The sequence below is a fragment of the Oncorhynchus keta genome, unplaced genomic scaffold (genome assembly GCF_023373465.1).
Source record: "Oncorhynchus keta strain PuntledgeMale-10-30-2019 unplaced genomic scaffold, Oket_V2 Un_contig_448_pilon_pilon, whole genome shotgun sequence".
Lineage (NCBI taxonomy): Eukaryota > Metazoa > Chordata > Actinopteri > Salmoniformes > Salmonidae > Oncorhynchus > Oncorhynchus keta.
The window spans coordinates 18,035-33,763 of NW_026287799.1; the positions used below are offsets into that span (position 1 = coordinate 18,035).

Consider the following 15,729-nt stretch of genomic DNA (forward strand, 5'->3'; position numbering starts at 1 on the left):
ATCCCTCACTTTTGTATTCGTTGTTTGTTTTCAGCTGGGTTTAAACAACAAAAAATATATATATATATTTCACCTTTATTTAACCAGGTAGGCAAGTTGAGAACAAGTTCTCATTTACAATTGCGACCTGGCCAAGATAAAGCAAAGCAGTTCGACAGATACAACGACACAGAGTTACACATGGAGTAAAACAAGCATACAGTCAATAATACAGTATAAACAAGTCTATATACGATGTGAGCAAATGAGGTGAGATAAGGGAGGTAAAGGCAAAAAAGGCCATGTTGGCAAAGTAAATACAATATAGCAAGTAAAACACTGGAATGGTAGATTTGCAGTGGAAGAATGTGCAAAGTAAAAATAAAAATAATGGGGTGCAAAGGAGCAAAATAAATAAATAAATAAAATAAATACAGTAGGGAAAGAGGTAGTTGTTTGGGCTAAATTATAGGTGGGTTATGTACAGGTGCAGTAATCTGTGAGCTGCTCTGACAGTTGGTGCTTAAAGCTAGTGAGGGAGATAAGTGTTTCCAGTTTCAGAGATTTTTGTAGTTCGTTCCAGTCATTGGCAGCAGAAAACTGTAAGGAGAGGCGGCCAAAGAAAGAATTGGTTTTGGAGATATACCTACTGGAGCGCGTGCTACAGGTGGGTGATGCTACGGTGACCAGCGATCTGAGATAAAGGGGGACTTTTCCTGGCAGGGTCTCGTAGATGACATGGAGCCAGTGGGTTTGGCGACGAGTATGAAGCGAGGGCCAGCCAACATCATAACACTGAGGGTGTGGTTAAGGTAGTCTAAGAGTCACTTTTTGATTTTGGTTAGTCGTTTTGCAAGTCAACTTTTTGAAAGGTGATTGACGCTCGTGGCAGTTGAAAAACGAGTCCAGCAAGTTATAAAAAATTCCAAGTCTCATTTTCCGTCATCGTACAAAACCCCCTCTGCCCAGGTGTCGATCATCTTTAGTTCTCAGAAAGCTATTTGTGTTAGAGCCACACTGGTTGGTCAAGTCTCATTTTCTGTCATTGTACAAAACCCCCTCTGCCCAGGATCATCTTCAGTTCTCAGAAAGAGAGGAGTTATTTGTGCATACTTTCTCATCTGAGTAGTCTACAGGTCCTAGCCGACACAACGTCTCTGATATTCTCAGGTAAGAAGCAGCTTCGGTGAATTTGATTGTCATGATTGCTTGTTCAAATTGTATATACAGTGGGGCAAAAAAATATTTATGTGATGTGATTTTCTGGATTTTTTTTCTCATTTTGTCTGCCATAGTTGAAGTGTACCAATGATGAAAATTACAGGCCTCTCCCATCTTTTTAAGTGGGAGAACTTGCACAATTGGTGGCTGACTAAATACTGTTTTGCCCCACTGTACATTTTTCTTCCTATTTCAAGACATTAGTAGTCTTAGACCTAACTATGCAATTGAAAGCTCCATCTGTACCTGTTCTCTTCTCTGAATGTCCTTACTATGGTGGACACAGAAAATCGGCTCAAATTGGGTTGAACTCTAAGTCCTGCTTCCCTCATTGTCAGTCCATGGTCTTTAACTGTTGCTCGAATTTCACCAGATATTTCCACTCTTTGTCTTCCTCTTTCTTGCCCTCCTCCTCCTCTTCCTCCTCGCCCACTTCGCATACGCACTCGTCCTCGTCCTCTCACATTGTTTCTTCTATCCATTCTCAGACTTTCTCCTTCCCAACTTCAACAACCTGTTTGCTCTCTGAACTGGCTTATATTGGTTGTGTCGCATAATTTGAAACAGGTTAAATCAATGTTGAGTGGTTGTGTTCAATCAATGACATGTGTTCTCTATTTGTATTTGATTGTTGCCACTTGTGTTTACCAGTATGGATGACATGTGCATTAGAGTGCAAAATGTGTTTTTTGAGAATGAGAATGTGTTTAGAGTTTTGCTGAAAAGTCTAAGTGAGATATGCAAATTGTGTTTTACCATGTGAATTGGTATTGACAACAGACTGCATAATTAGCTAAATGAGTCCAGGCAACTGAGAACTTTGTAAAACTTTATAATTACCACACTGAATCAATGACTAAGATAACTACCACACTGAATCAATGACTGTAAGATAACTACCACACTGAATCAACTGACTTTAAGATAACTACACACTGAACTGAATCAATGAACACTTTAAGATAACTACCACACTGAATCAATGACTTTAAGATAACTACCACACTGAATCAATGACTTTAAGATAACTACCACACTGAATCAATGACTTTAAGACAATTACCACACTGAATCAATGACTGTAAGATAACTACCACACTGAATCAATGACTTTAAGACAATTACCACACTGAATCAATGACTTTAAGACAATTACCACACTGAATCAATGACTTTAAGATAATTACCACACTGAATCAATGACTGTAAGATAATTACCACACTGAATCAATGACTTTAAGACAATTACCACACTGAATAAATGACTAAGATAACTACCACACTGAATCAATGACTAAGATAACTACCACACTGAATCAATGACTTTAAGATAACTACCACACTGAATCAATGACTTTAAGACAATTACCACACTGAATAAATGACTAAGATAACTACCACACTGAATCAATGACTTTAAGATAACTACCACACTGAATCAATGACTTTAAGACAATTACCACACTGAATAAATGACTAAGATAACTACCACACTGAATCAATGACTAAGATAACTACCACACTGAATCAATGACTTTAAGATAACTACCACACTGAATCAATGACTGTAAGATAATTACCACACTGAATCAATGACTTTAAGACAATTACCACACTGAATAAATTACTAAGATAACTACCACACTGAATCAATGACTTTAAGATAACTACCACACTGAATCAATGACTTTAAGATAACTACCACACTGAATCAATGACTGTAAGATAATTACCACACTGAATCAATGACTTTAAGACAATTACCACACTGAATAAATTACTAAGATAACTACCACACTGAATCAATGACTTTAAGATAACTACCACACTGAATCAATGACTTTAAGATAATTACCACACTGAATCGGTGAGTTTTGAGGCTGGTTAGGATTTACACCTTTAAAGGCCTTCTCTACACCTTCAGAGGATGGGGTCGTCCTTCACAAGCTGACAATAACTGTTGGCTAGTCTGGTAATTACAAGGCTAGAAAGGGGGCTAACTTTTGTTGAAGGAATTGTGTGAACTTTTGCACTAGAGAGGGCCACCGTTGTTTTGGTCAAAGTAACTACCTTTTGGGAACGTCCAGTCAGTCTTTGATAGTTAGATAATTTTGTAAAAAAATAAATACTTGATTACTGGTAACCTTAGCAACACATATTTTTTCTTCTGGGCTCCTGAGTGACGCGGTGGTCTAAGGCACTACGTCTCAGTGCTTGAGGCGTCACTACAGACAACCGGTTCGAATCCAGGCTGGATCACATTCGGCCCGTGATTGGGAGTCCCATAGGGCGGCTAACAATTGGCCCATCGTCGTCTGGGTTTGGCCGGTGTAGGCTGTCATTGTAAATAAAAAAATATTCTTAACTGACTTGCCTGGTTAAATAAAAGTTACATTAAAATAAACTGTATATAGGGAACAGGGTGCCGAAGTAGTGCACTATACTGTATATAGGGAATCGGGTGCCTAAGTAGTGTACTATACTTATATATATATATATATATAAAATATAAAATATATATAAAATATATATATATAATAATGATAATAATGATCAAAATAATAATAATAATGATACAAATAATAATGATAATAATAATGATAATAATAATAATGATGATAACTGTAGCTCAGTAGCTCAGTTGGTAGAGCATGGCGCTTGTAACGCCAGGGTAGTGGGTTCGATTCCCGGGACCACCCATACGTAGAATGTATGCACACATGACTGTAAGTCGCTTTGGATAAAAGCGTCTGCGAAATGGCATATATATATGATGATAATAATAATGATAATAATAATGATAATAATAATAATGATAATAATAATGATGATAATAATAATGATAATAATAATAATAATAATAATAATAATGATAATAATAATAATAATAATAATAATAATAATAATGATAATAATAATAATGATAATAATAATAATGATAATAATAATAATGATAATAATAATAATAATATAATAATAATAATGATAATAATAATAATAATAATAATAATAATAATAATAATAATAATAATAATAATGATAATAATAATAATAATAATAATAATAATAATAATAATAATAATGATAATAATAATAATAATAATAATAATAATAATAATAATGATAATAATAATAATAATAATAATAATAATAATGATAATAATAATGATAATAATAATAATGATGATAATGATGATAAACATGATCACAATGAGGATAATAACAATAATAATGACAATGATAATAATAATAATAATAATAATAATAATAATAATAATAACAATAATAATGACAATGATAATAATAATAATAATAATAATAATAATGATAATAATGATCAGAATAACTAATAACTAATAACTAATACAGTAATCTACAGTGAAAGCAGAGCAGAGGGCTGAAGACATTAGAAGCAGGCTGATAAGACATCTACTGCTAAACACAGAGGGGATACTGTTAATACAACTGAAGGTATTATGGGACTGCTGTTTGAAAATCAATGAACATCATATGATTTTGTAATATGGACTAATATCTAATTAATGTTGGTCAATGAACATCATATGATTTTGTAATATGGACTAATATCTAATTAATGTTGGTCAATGACATCATCCTTCACAGAAGATCTAACGGGGTTCATGTATGATTGATGTTGTGTGGTTTACCTCTACAGAGACCTAAAAGGACATGGATATGAAGCCTCTGATGATTCTCCTCCTGCTAGCAGGTAATACACTGTGTTTGTGTTTGTGTTCCTTAGTGGTTAACCTTTCATTAGGACAAAAATGTTATATATCTCATGAGGGGATGCACAGCCACATTTCATACCCCCGTTGTTGCAGTACACTTCCTGTACAGCAGGAAATGCAAACTTGTTGTGTATTGAAGGGTTTAAAAATACTTCTCACGTTTGTAAATTTCCAGCAGCTCTCACCACCACCGCCCCTGCACCAGTTGGTACCACCACCACCCCTGCAGCAGCTCTCAACACCACCACACCTGCAGCAGCTGTCACTACCACTGCGCCTGCAGTAGCTGGTACCACCACCCGTCCTGCAGCAGCTGTCACCACTAAAGCCCCTGCAGCAGCTGTCACCACCACTGTGCCTGCAGTAGCTGGTACCACCACCCGTCCTGCAGCAGCTGTCACCACTAAAGCCCCTGAAGCAGCTGTCACTACCACTGCGCCTGCAGTAGCTGGTACCACCACCCGTCCTGCAGCAGCTGTCACCACTAAAGCCCCTGCAGTAGCTGTCACCACCACCCGTCCTGCAGCAGCTGTCCCCACCACTGTGCCTGCAGAAGCTGGTACCACCACCCGTCCTGCAGCAGCTGTCACCACTAAAGCCCCTGCAGCAGCTGTCACTACCACTGCGCCTGCAGTAGCTGGTACCACCACCCGTCCTGCAGCAGCTGTCACCACCACTGCGCCTGCAGTAGCTGGTACCACCACCCGTCCTGCAGCAGCTGTCGTTACCACCGCACCTGCAGCAGCTGTCACTACCACTACCACCCCTGCAGCAGCTCTCACCACCACCGCACCTGCAGCAGCTGTCACTACCACTGCGCCTGCAGTAGCTGGTACCACCACCCGTCCTGCAGCAGCTGTCACCACCACTGCGCCTGCAGTAGCTGGTACCACCACCCGTCCTGCAGCAGCTGTCACCACTACCGCCCCTGCAGCAGCTGGTACCACCACCGCCCCTGCAGCAGCTGGTACCACCAGATCCCCTGCAGCAGCTGTAACCACCACCGCCCCTGCAGCAGCTGTCACCACTACCCGTCCTGCAGCAGCTGTCACCACTACCAGTCCTGCAGCAGATGCCACCACTACCGCCCCTGCAGCAGCTGGTTGCAACACCTCCCCTGCAGCAGCTGGTACCACCACCGCCCCTTCAGCAGCTGTCACCACCACCGCCCCTGCAGCAGCTGGTACCACCACCGCCCCTGCAGCAGCTGGTACCACCACCAGTCCTGCAGCAGCTGTCACCACAACCGCCCCTGCAGCAGCTGGTTGCAACACCTCCCCTGCAGCAGCTGGTACCACCACCGCCCCTTCAGCAGCTGTCACCACCACCGCCCCTGCAGCAGCTGGTACCAACACCGCTCCTTCAGCAGCTGGTACAACCACCAGTCCTGCAGCAGATGCCACCACTACCGCCCCTGCAGCAGCTGGTTGCAACACCTCCCCTGCAGCAGCTGGTACCACCACCGCCCCTGCAGCAGCTGGTACCACCACCGCCCCTGCAGCAGCTGGTACCACCACCAGTCCTGCAGCAGCTGTCACCACAACCGCCCCTGCAGCAGCTGGTACCACCACCAGTCCTGCAGCAGCTGGTACCACCACCAGTCCTGCAGCAGCTGTCACCACCACTGCCCCAGCAGCAGCTGGTACCACCCCCGCCCCTGCAGCAGCTGGTACCACCACCAGTCCTGCAGCACCTGTCACCACCACCCGTCCTGCAGCAGCTGTCACCACCACCCGTCCTGCAGCAGCTGTCACCACCACCCGTCCTGCAGCAGCTGTCACCACCACCCGTCCTACAGCAGCTGTCACCACGACCCCCCCATCAGCAGCTGTCACCACCACCGCCCTTGCACCAGCTGGTACCACCACCAGTTCTGCAGCAGCTGTCACCACCACCCGTCCTGCAGCAGCTGTCACCACCACCGCACCTGCAGCAGCTGTCACTACCACCGCACCTGCAGCAGCTGTCACTACCACCGCACCTGCAGCAGCTGTCACTACCACCGCACCTGCAGCAGCTGTCACTACCACCGCACCTGCAGTAGCTGGTACCACCACCCGTCCTGCAGCAGCTGTCACCACCACTGCGCCTGCAGTAGCTGGTACCACCACCCGTCCTGCAGCAGCTGTCGCTACCACCGCACCTGCAGCAGCTGTCACTACCACTACCACCCCTGCAGCAGCTCTCACCACCACCGCACCTGCAGCAGCTGTCACTACCACTGCGCCTGCAGTAGCTGGTACCACCACCCGTCCTGCAGCAGCTGTCACCACCACTGCGCCTGCAGTAGCTGGTACCACCACCCGTCCTGCAGCAGCTGTCACCACTACCGCCCCTGCAGCAGCTGTCACCACTACCGCCCCTGCAGCAGCTGGTACCACCACCGCCCCTGCAGCAGCTGGTACCACCAGATCCCCTGCAGCAGCTGTAACCACCACCGCCCCTGCAGCAGCTGTCACCACTACCCGTCCTGCAGCAGCTGTTACCAACACCGCTCCTTCAGCAGCTGGTACAACCACCAGTCCTGCAGCAGATGCCACCACTACCGCCCCTGCAGCAGCTGGTTGCAACACCTCCCCTGCAGCAGCTGGTACCACCACCGCCCCTGCAGCAGCTGGTACAACCACCAGTCCTGCAGCAGATGCCACCACTACCGCCCCTGCAGCAGCTGGTTGCAACACCTCCCCTGCAGCAGCTGGTACCACCACCGCCCCTTCAGCAGCTGTCACCACCACCGCCCCTGCAGCAGCTGGTACCACCACCGCCCCTGCAGCAGCTGGTACCACCACCAGTCCTGCAGCAGCTGTCACCACAACCGCCCCTGCAGCAGCTGGTACCACCACCAGTCCTGCAGCAGCTGGTACCACCACCAGTCCTGCAGCAGCTGTCACCACCACTGCCCCAGCAGCAGCTGGTACCACCCCCGCCCCTGCAGCAGCTGGTACCACCACCAGTCCTGCAGCACCTGTCACCACCACCCGTCCTGCAGCAGCTGTCACCACCACCCGTCCTGCAGCAGCTGTCACCACCACCCGTCCTGCAGCAGCTGTCACCTCCACCCGTCCTACAGCAGCTGTCACCACGACCCCCCCATCAGCAGCTGTCACCACCACCGCCCTTGCACCAGCTGGTACCACCACCAGTCCTGCAGCAGCTGTCACCACCACCCGTCCTGCAGCAGCTGTCACCACCACCGCACCTGCAGCAGCTGTCACTACCACCGCACCTGCAGCAGCTGTCACTACCACCGCACCTGCAGCAGCTGTCACTACCACCGCCCTTGCACCAGCTGGTACCACCACCAGTCCTGCAGCAGCTGTCACCACCACCCGTCCTGCAGCAGCTGTCACCACCACCGCACCTGCAGCAGCTGTCACTACCACCGCACCTGCAGCAGCTGTCACTACCACCGCACCTGCAGCAGCTGTCACTACCACCGCACCTGCAGCAGCTGTCACTACCACCGCACCTGCAGCAGCTGTCACCACCACTACCACCCCTGCAGCAGCTCTCACCACTACTGCCCCTGCAGCAGCTGTCACCACTACCGCCCCTGCAGCAGCTGTCACCACCACCGCCCCAGCAGCAGCTGTCACCACCACTGCTCCTGCAGCAGCTGTCACCACAACCACCCCTGCAGCAGCTGGTACCACCACCCGTCCGTCAGCAGCTGGCACTACTACAGCACCTTCAGCAGCTGGTACCACCACCGCCCCTGCAGCAGCTGGTACCACCACCGCCCCTGCAGCAGCTGTAACCACCACCACCCCTGCAGCAGCTGTCACTACCACCGCACCTGCAGCAGCTGTCACTACCACCGCACCTGCAGCAGCTGTCACCACCCCTGCAGCAGCTCACCACCACCGCCCCTGCAGCAGCTGTCACTACCACCGCACCTGCAGCAGCTGTCACCACCACTACCACCCCTGCAGCAGCTCTCACCACCACCGCACCTGCAGCAGCTGTCACCACCACTACCACCCCTGCAGCAGCTCTCATCACCACCGCCCCTGCAGCAGCTGTCACCAACACCCGTCCTGCAGCAGCTGTCACCACTACCGCCCCTGCAGCAGCTCTCACCACCACCCGTCCTGCAGCAGCTCTCACCACTACCGCCCCTGCAGCAGCTCTCACCACCACCCGTCCTGCAGCAGCTCTCACCACCACCCGTCCTGTAGCAGCTGTCACCACTACCGCACCTGCAGCAGCTATCACCACTACCGCCCCTGCAGCAGCTGTTACCACCACCGCCCCTGCAGCAGCTGTCACCACCAGTCCTGTAGCAGCTGTCACCACTACCGCCCCTGCAGCAGCTGTCACCACCACCCGTCCTGCAGCAGCTGTCACCACCTCCGCACCTGCAGCAGCTGGTGCCACCACCGCCCCTGCAGCAGCTGGCACCACCACTGCCCCTGCGTAGCTGGTACCACCACCTCCCCTGCTGCAGCTGGTACCACCACCGCCCCTGCAGCAGCTGTCACCACCACCCATCCTGCAGCAGCTGTCACCACTTCCGCCCCTGCAGCAGCTGGTAACACCACTGCCACTGTCACCACCACCCGTCCTGCAGAAGCTGTCACCACTACCGCCCCTACAGTAGCTGGTACCACCACCGCGCCTTCAGCAGCTGGTACCACCACCTCCCCTGCAGCAGATGGTACCACCCCCGCCCCTGCAGCAGATGGTACCACCCCCGCCCCTGCAGCACCACCCCTGCAGCACATGATCCCACCACCGCCCCTGCGTAGCTGGTACCACCACCTCCCCTGCTGCAGATGGTACCACCACCGCACCTGCAGCAGCTGTCACCACCACCCGTCCTGCAGCAGCTGTCACCACCTCCGCACCTGCAGCAGCTGGTACCACCACCGCCCCTGCAGCAGCTGGTACCACCACCACCCCTGTCACCACCACCCGTCCTGCAGCAGCTGTCACCACTACCGCCCCTGCAGTAGCTGGTACCAACTCCTCCCCTGCAGCAGCTGGCACCACCACTGCCCCTGCGTAGCTGGTACCACCACCTCCCCTGCTGCAGCTGGTACCGCCACCACACCTGCAGCAGCTGGTACCAGCACCTCCCCTGCAGCAGATGGTACCACCACCGCCCCAGCAGCAGCTGGTACCACCACCCCTGCAGCAGCTGGTGCAAACACCAGTCCTGCAGCAGCAGTCACCACGACCCATCCTGCAGCATCTGTCACCAATACCGCCCCTGCTGCAGCTGGTACCACCACCGCCCCTGCGTAGCTGCTAGCACCACCTCCCCTGCAGCAGCTGGTACCACCACCGCCCCTGCAGCAGCTGGTACCACCACCGCCCCTGCAGCAGCTGGTACCACCACCGCCCCTGCGTAGCTGGTAGCACCACCTCCCCTGCAGCAGCTGGTACCACCACCGTCCCTACAGCAGCTGTCATCACTACCGCCCCTGCTGCAGCTGGTACCACCACCGCCCGTCATGCAGCAGCTGGTACCACCACCGCCCGTCATGCTGCAGCTGTCACCACCACATCCCCTGCAGCAGCTGGTACCGCCACCACGCCTGCAGCAGCTGGTACCACCGCCTCCCCTGCAGCAGATGGTACCACCACCGCCCCTGCAGCAGCTGTCACCACCACCCATCCTGCAGCAGCTGTCACCATTTCCGCCCCTGCAGCAGCTGGTACCACCACCGCCCCTGCAACAGCTGGTACCACCACCGCCCCTGCAGCAGCTGGTAACACCACTGCCACTGTCACCACCACCCGTCCTGCAGCAGCTGTCACCACTACCGCCCCTGCAGTAGCTGGTACCAACTCCTCCCCTGCAGCAGCTGGCACCACCACCGCCCCTTAGCAGCTGGCACCACCACCCCCCCTGCAGCAGCTGGTACCACCACCGCCCCAGCAGCAGCTGGTACCACCACCACCCCTGCAGCAGCTGATACCACCACGGCTCCAGCAGCAGCTGGTAACACCACCGCCCCTGCAGGAGCTGGCACCACCACTGCCCTGCAGCAGCTGGTGCCACCACCGCCCCTGCAGCAGCTGGTACCACCACTGCCCTCATGCTGCAGCTGTCACCACTACCGCCCCTGCAGTAGCTGGTACCAACACCTCCCCTGCAGCAGCTGGTACCACCACCGCCCTTGCAGCAGCTGGTACCACCACCGCCCCTGCAGCAGCTGGTACCACCACCACCCCTGCAGCAGCTGGTACCACCACCGCCCCTGCAGCAGCTGTCACCACTACTGCCCCTGCTGCAGCTGGTACCACCACGGCTCCAGCAGCAGCTGGTACCAACACCTTCCCTGCAGCAGCTGGTACCACCACGGCCCCAGCAGCAGCTGGCACCACCACCCGTCCTGCAGCAGCTGTCACCACTACCTTTCCTTCAGCAGCTGTCACCACTACCGCCCCTGCAGTAGCTGGTACCAACACCTCCCCTGCAGCAGCTGGTACCACCACCGCCCCTGCAGCAGCTGGTACCACCACCCCCTGCAGCAGCTGGTACCACCACTGTCCCTGCAGCAGCTTTCACCACCACCGCCCCTGCAGCAGCTGGTACCACTACCAGTCCTGCAGCAGCTGTCACCACCACCCGTCCTGCAGCAGCTGTCACCACTACCGCCCCTGCAGCAGCTGGTAGCACCACCACCACTGCAGCAGCTGGTACAACCACCGCCCTTGCAGCAGCTGGTACCACCACCTCCCCTGCAGCAGCTGGTACCACCACCGCCCCTGCAGCAGCTGGTACCACCACCGCCCCTGCAGCAGCTTTCACCACCACCGCCCCTGCAGCAGCTGGTACCACTACCAGTCCTGCAGCAGCTGTCACCACCACCCGTCTTGCAGCAGCTGGTACCACCACCGCCCCTGCAGCAGCTGGTACCACCACCGCCCCTGCAGCAGCTGGTACCACCACCGCCCCTGCAGCAGCTTTCACCACCACCGCCCCTGCAGCAGCTGGTACCACTACCAGTCCTGCAGCAGCTGTCACCACCACCCGTCCTGCAGCAGCTGTTACCACTACCTCCCCTGCAGCAGCTGGTACCACCACCGCCCTTGCAGCAGCTGGTACCACCAACGCCCCTGCTGCAGCTGGTACCACCACGGCTCCAGCAGCAGCTGGTACCAACACCTTCCCTGCAGCAGCTGGTACCACCACGGCCCCAGCAGCAGCTGGCACCACCACCCGTCCTGCAGCAGCTGTCACCACTACCTTTCCTTCAGCAGCTGTCACCACTACCGCCCCTGCAGTAGCTGCTACCAACACCTCCCTTGCAGCAGCTGGTACCACCACCGCCCCTGCAGCAGCTTTCACCACCACCGCCCCTGCAGCAGCTGGTACCACTACCAGTCCTGCAGCAGCTGTCACCACCACCCGTCCTGCAGCAGCTGTCACCGCTACCTCCCCTGCAGCAGCTGGTACCACCACCGCCCTGCAGCAGCTGGTACCACCACGCCCCTGCAGCAGCTGGTACCACCACCCCTGCAGCAGCTGGTACCACCACCGCCCCTGCAGCAGCTGTCACCACTACTGCCCCTGCTGCAGCTGGCACCACCACAGCTCCAGCAGCAGCTGTCACCACTACCACCCCTGCAGCAGCTGGTAGCACCACCACCACTGCAGCAGCCGGTACCACCGCCCCTGCAGCAGATGTCACCACCACCGCCCAAGCGGCAGCTGGTACCACCACCGCCCCTGCAGCAGCTGGTACCACCACCGCCCCTGCAGCAGCTGTAACAACCACTGTGTCTGCAGCCGCTGTCACCACCACCGCCCCTGCAGCAGCTGGTACCACTACCAGTCCTGCAACAGCTGTCACCACCACCTGTCCTGCAGCAGCTGGTACCACTACCAGTCCTGCAACAGCTGTCACCACCACCCGTCCTGCAGCAGCTGTCACCACTGCCGCCCCTGCAGCAGCTGGTAGCACCACCACGCCTGCAGCAGCTGGTACCACCGCCCCTGCAGCAGCTGGTACCACTACCAGTCCTGCAGCAGCTGTCACCACCACCCGTCCTGCAGCAGCTGTTACCACTACCTCCCCTGCAGCAGCTGGTACCACCACCGCCCCTGCAGCAGCTGGTACTACCACCGCCCCTGCAGCAGCTGTCACCACTACTGCCCCTGCTGCAGCTGGTACCACCACGGCTCCAGCAGCAGCTGGTGCCAACACCTTCCCTGCAGCAGCTGGTACCACCACGGCCCCAGCAGCAGCTGGCACCACCACCCGTCCTGCAGCAGCTGTCACCACTACCTTTCCTTCAGCAGCTGTCACCACTACCGCCCCTGCAGTAGCTGGTACCAACACCTCCCTTGCAGCAGCTGGTACCACCACCGCCCCTGCAGCAGCTGGTACCACCACCGACGCTGCAGCAGCTTTCACCACCACCGCCCCTGCAGCAGCTGGTACCACTACCAGTCCTGCAGCAGCTGTCACCACCACCCGTCCTGCAGCAGCTGTCACCACTACCGCCCCTGCAGCAGCTGGTAGCACCACCACCACTGCAGCAGCCGGTACCACCGCACCTGCAGCAGATGTCACCACCACTGCCCAAGCGGCAGCTGGTACCACCACCGCCCCTGCAGCAGCTGGTACCACCACCGCCCCTGCAGCAGCTGTAACAACCACTGTGTCTGCAGCCGCTGTCACCACCACCGCCCCTGCAGCAGCTGGTACCACTACCAGTCCTGCAGCAGCTGTCACCACCACCCGTCCTGCAGCAGCTGTCACCACTACCGCCCCTGCAGCAGCTGGTAGCACCACCACCACTGCAGCAGCTGGTACCACCGCCCCTGCAGCAGATGTCACCACCACCGCCCAAGCGGCAGCTGGTACCACCACCCGTCCTGCAGCAGCTGTCACCACTGCCTTTCCTTCAGCAGCTGTCACCACTACCGCCCCTGCAGTAGCTGGTACCAACACCTCCCCTGCAGCAGCTGGTACCACCACCCGTCATGCTGCAGCTGTCACCACTACCTTTCTTTCAGCAGCTGTCACCACTACCGCCCCTGCAGTAGCTGGTACCAACACCTCCCCTGCAGCAGCTGGTACCGCCAATGCAGCAGCTGAATGCAGCAGCTGATACCACCACCGCCCCTGTCACCACCACCGCCCCTGCAGCAGCTGTTACCACCACCGCTCCTTCAGCAGCTGGTACCCCCACCCGTCCTGCAGCAGCTGGTACCAACACCTCCCCTGCAGCAGCTGGCACCACCACCGCTGCTGCAGCAGCTGGTACCCCCACATGTCCTGCAGCAGCTGTCACCACTACCAACCCTTCAGCAGCTGGTACCACCACCAATCCTGCAGCAGCTGTCACTACCACCTGTCCTGTATCAGCTGTCACCACTACCGCCCCTGCAGCAGCTGGCAGCACCACCTCCCCTGCAGCAGCTGGTACCATCACCAATCCTGCAGCAGCTGTCACTACCACCCGTCCTGTATCAGCTGTCACCACTACCGCCCCTGCAGCAGCTGGCAGCACCACCTCTCTTGCAGCAGCTGGTACCACCACCAATCCTGCAGCAGCTGTCACCACTACCGCCCCAGCCAACATGTCAGATTTTTAAAAATGCTTTTCAGCGAAAGCATAAGAAGCTATTATCTGATAGCCTTCACCGTCTACACCAGCAGTGAACAAAGGAGCTAGCATATTACAACACAAAAGTGTCCCCAGTTCCGTGTTGGCCTACTTCTTCATTGCACAAAGGAATAACCTCAAACAAATTCCAAAGACTGACGACATCCAGTGGAAGCGGTAGGAACTGAAAATAGGTTCCTATGAAATATCCCATGGCAAAGACAATATAGGGAAAAAATAACATCTGAACAGTTAGTCCTCTGGGTTTTGCCTGCTACATAAGTTCTGTTTTACTCACAGACATGATTCAAACAGTTTTAGAAACTTCAGAGTGTTCTCTGTCCAAATCTATGAATAATATGCATATCTTATATTCTTGGCATGAGTAGCAGGAAGTTGAAATTGGGCACACTATTTATCCAAAAGTGAGTATAAAAAGTATAGATTCTGCCCCCTAGCTTTAAGAGGTTCTAAGATCAGTTGCACCTCCAACACGTTATTTATTTACCCAGGCTAGTTGAGAACGAGTTGCCAAACAATAGCTGTCGTCTGTCACTGGTAAACAGCTGATTTGATGGAAGCTAAGGCCCTTATCTTTCACCTTACTATTGTATTTGATCATAGTTCCATCTTTAATTATTAACTGCTGTAACTATATTTACATTTAAATGTTTTGGGCACTGAAGTGTCAAAGTGACTGAGGGACTAATGTGGACCACTTCAATGTTTTAAAACTGTTGTAGAGCCTCGGCTGGTTTGTACTTGTCTTGTTATTATTAAATCTAATATATTATGTAAGACTCGTAGAATATAGATTTGTCCTTTTTTTTAAATTACTGGTTGAATATAATGACATTTTGGGTCAAATGTAATGACATCTCAATATCCTTCTCGGGGTACATCTCAATAATCGAGTCTAATATTCTTCTAGGGGTACATCTCAATAATCTGGTCTAATATCCTTCTCGGGGTACATCTCAATAATCTGGTCTAATATCCTTCTCGGGGTACATCTCAATAATCTGGTCTAATATCCTTCTCGGGGTACATCTCAATAATCTGGTCTAATATCCTTCTCGGGGTACATCTCAATAGTGTGGTCTAATACCCTTCTCGGAGTACATCTCAATAGTGTGGTCTAATATCCTTCTAGGGGTACATCTCAATAGTGTGGTCTAAACTCCTTCTAGGGGTACATCTCAATAATCTG

General features: G+C 52.7%; 2 protein-coding genes across 2 annotated transcripts; both read left to right on the forward strand.

Annotated features, from left to right (window-relative positions):
• The first annotated feature begins 1,020 nt into the window (after positions 1 to 1,020).
• LOC127924719 (mucin-5AC-like) lies at positions 1,021 to 10,209 on the forward strand. Its single transcript, XM_052509412.1, has 3 exons — positions 1,021 to 1,149; positions 4,877 to 4,930; positions 6,781 to 10,209. The coding sequence occupies exons 2-3, from the start codon at positions 4,891 to 4,893 to the stop codon at positions 10,197 to 10,199; spliced, it is 3,459 nt and encodes a 1,152-aa protein (XP_052365372.1). The 5' UTR covers positions 1,021 to 1,149; positions 4,877 to 4,890; the 3' UTR covers positions 10,200 to 10,209.
• Positions 10,210 to 11,425: 1,216 nt separating this feature from the next.
• On the forward strand, positions 11,426 to 12,364 carry LOC127924713 (integumentary mucin C.1-like; the record flags this gene model as incomplete). The annotated part of the gene is made up of 1 exon (XM_052509410.1): positions 11,426 to 12,364. A coding segment is annotated over one exon (939 nt), but the record flags the coding sequence as incomplete, so codon positions are not given.
• Positions 12,365 to 15,729: the final 3,365 nt, after the last annotated feature.

Excerpts from the sequence above, each read along its gene's own strand:
- LOC127924719 (XM_052509412.1), top strand. The coding sequence starts at position 4,891 with ATGGATATGAAGCCTCTGATGATTCTCCTCCTGCTAGCAG. Across the intron at positions 4,931-6,780 it reads GATTCTCCTCCTGCTAGCAG|CTGTCACCACCACCGCCCTT; the intron begins GTAATACACTGT and ends CCCCATCAGCAG.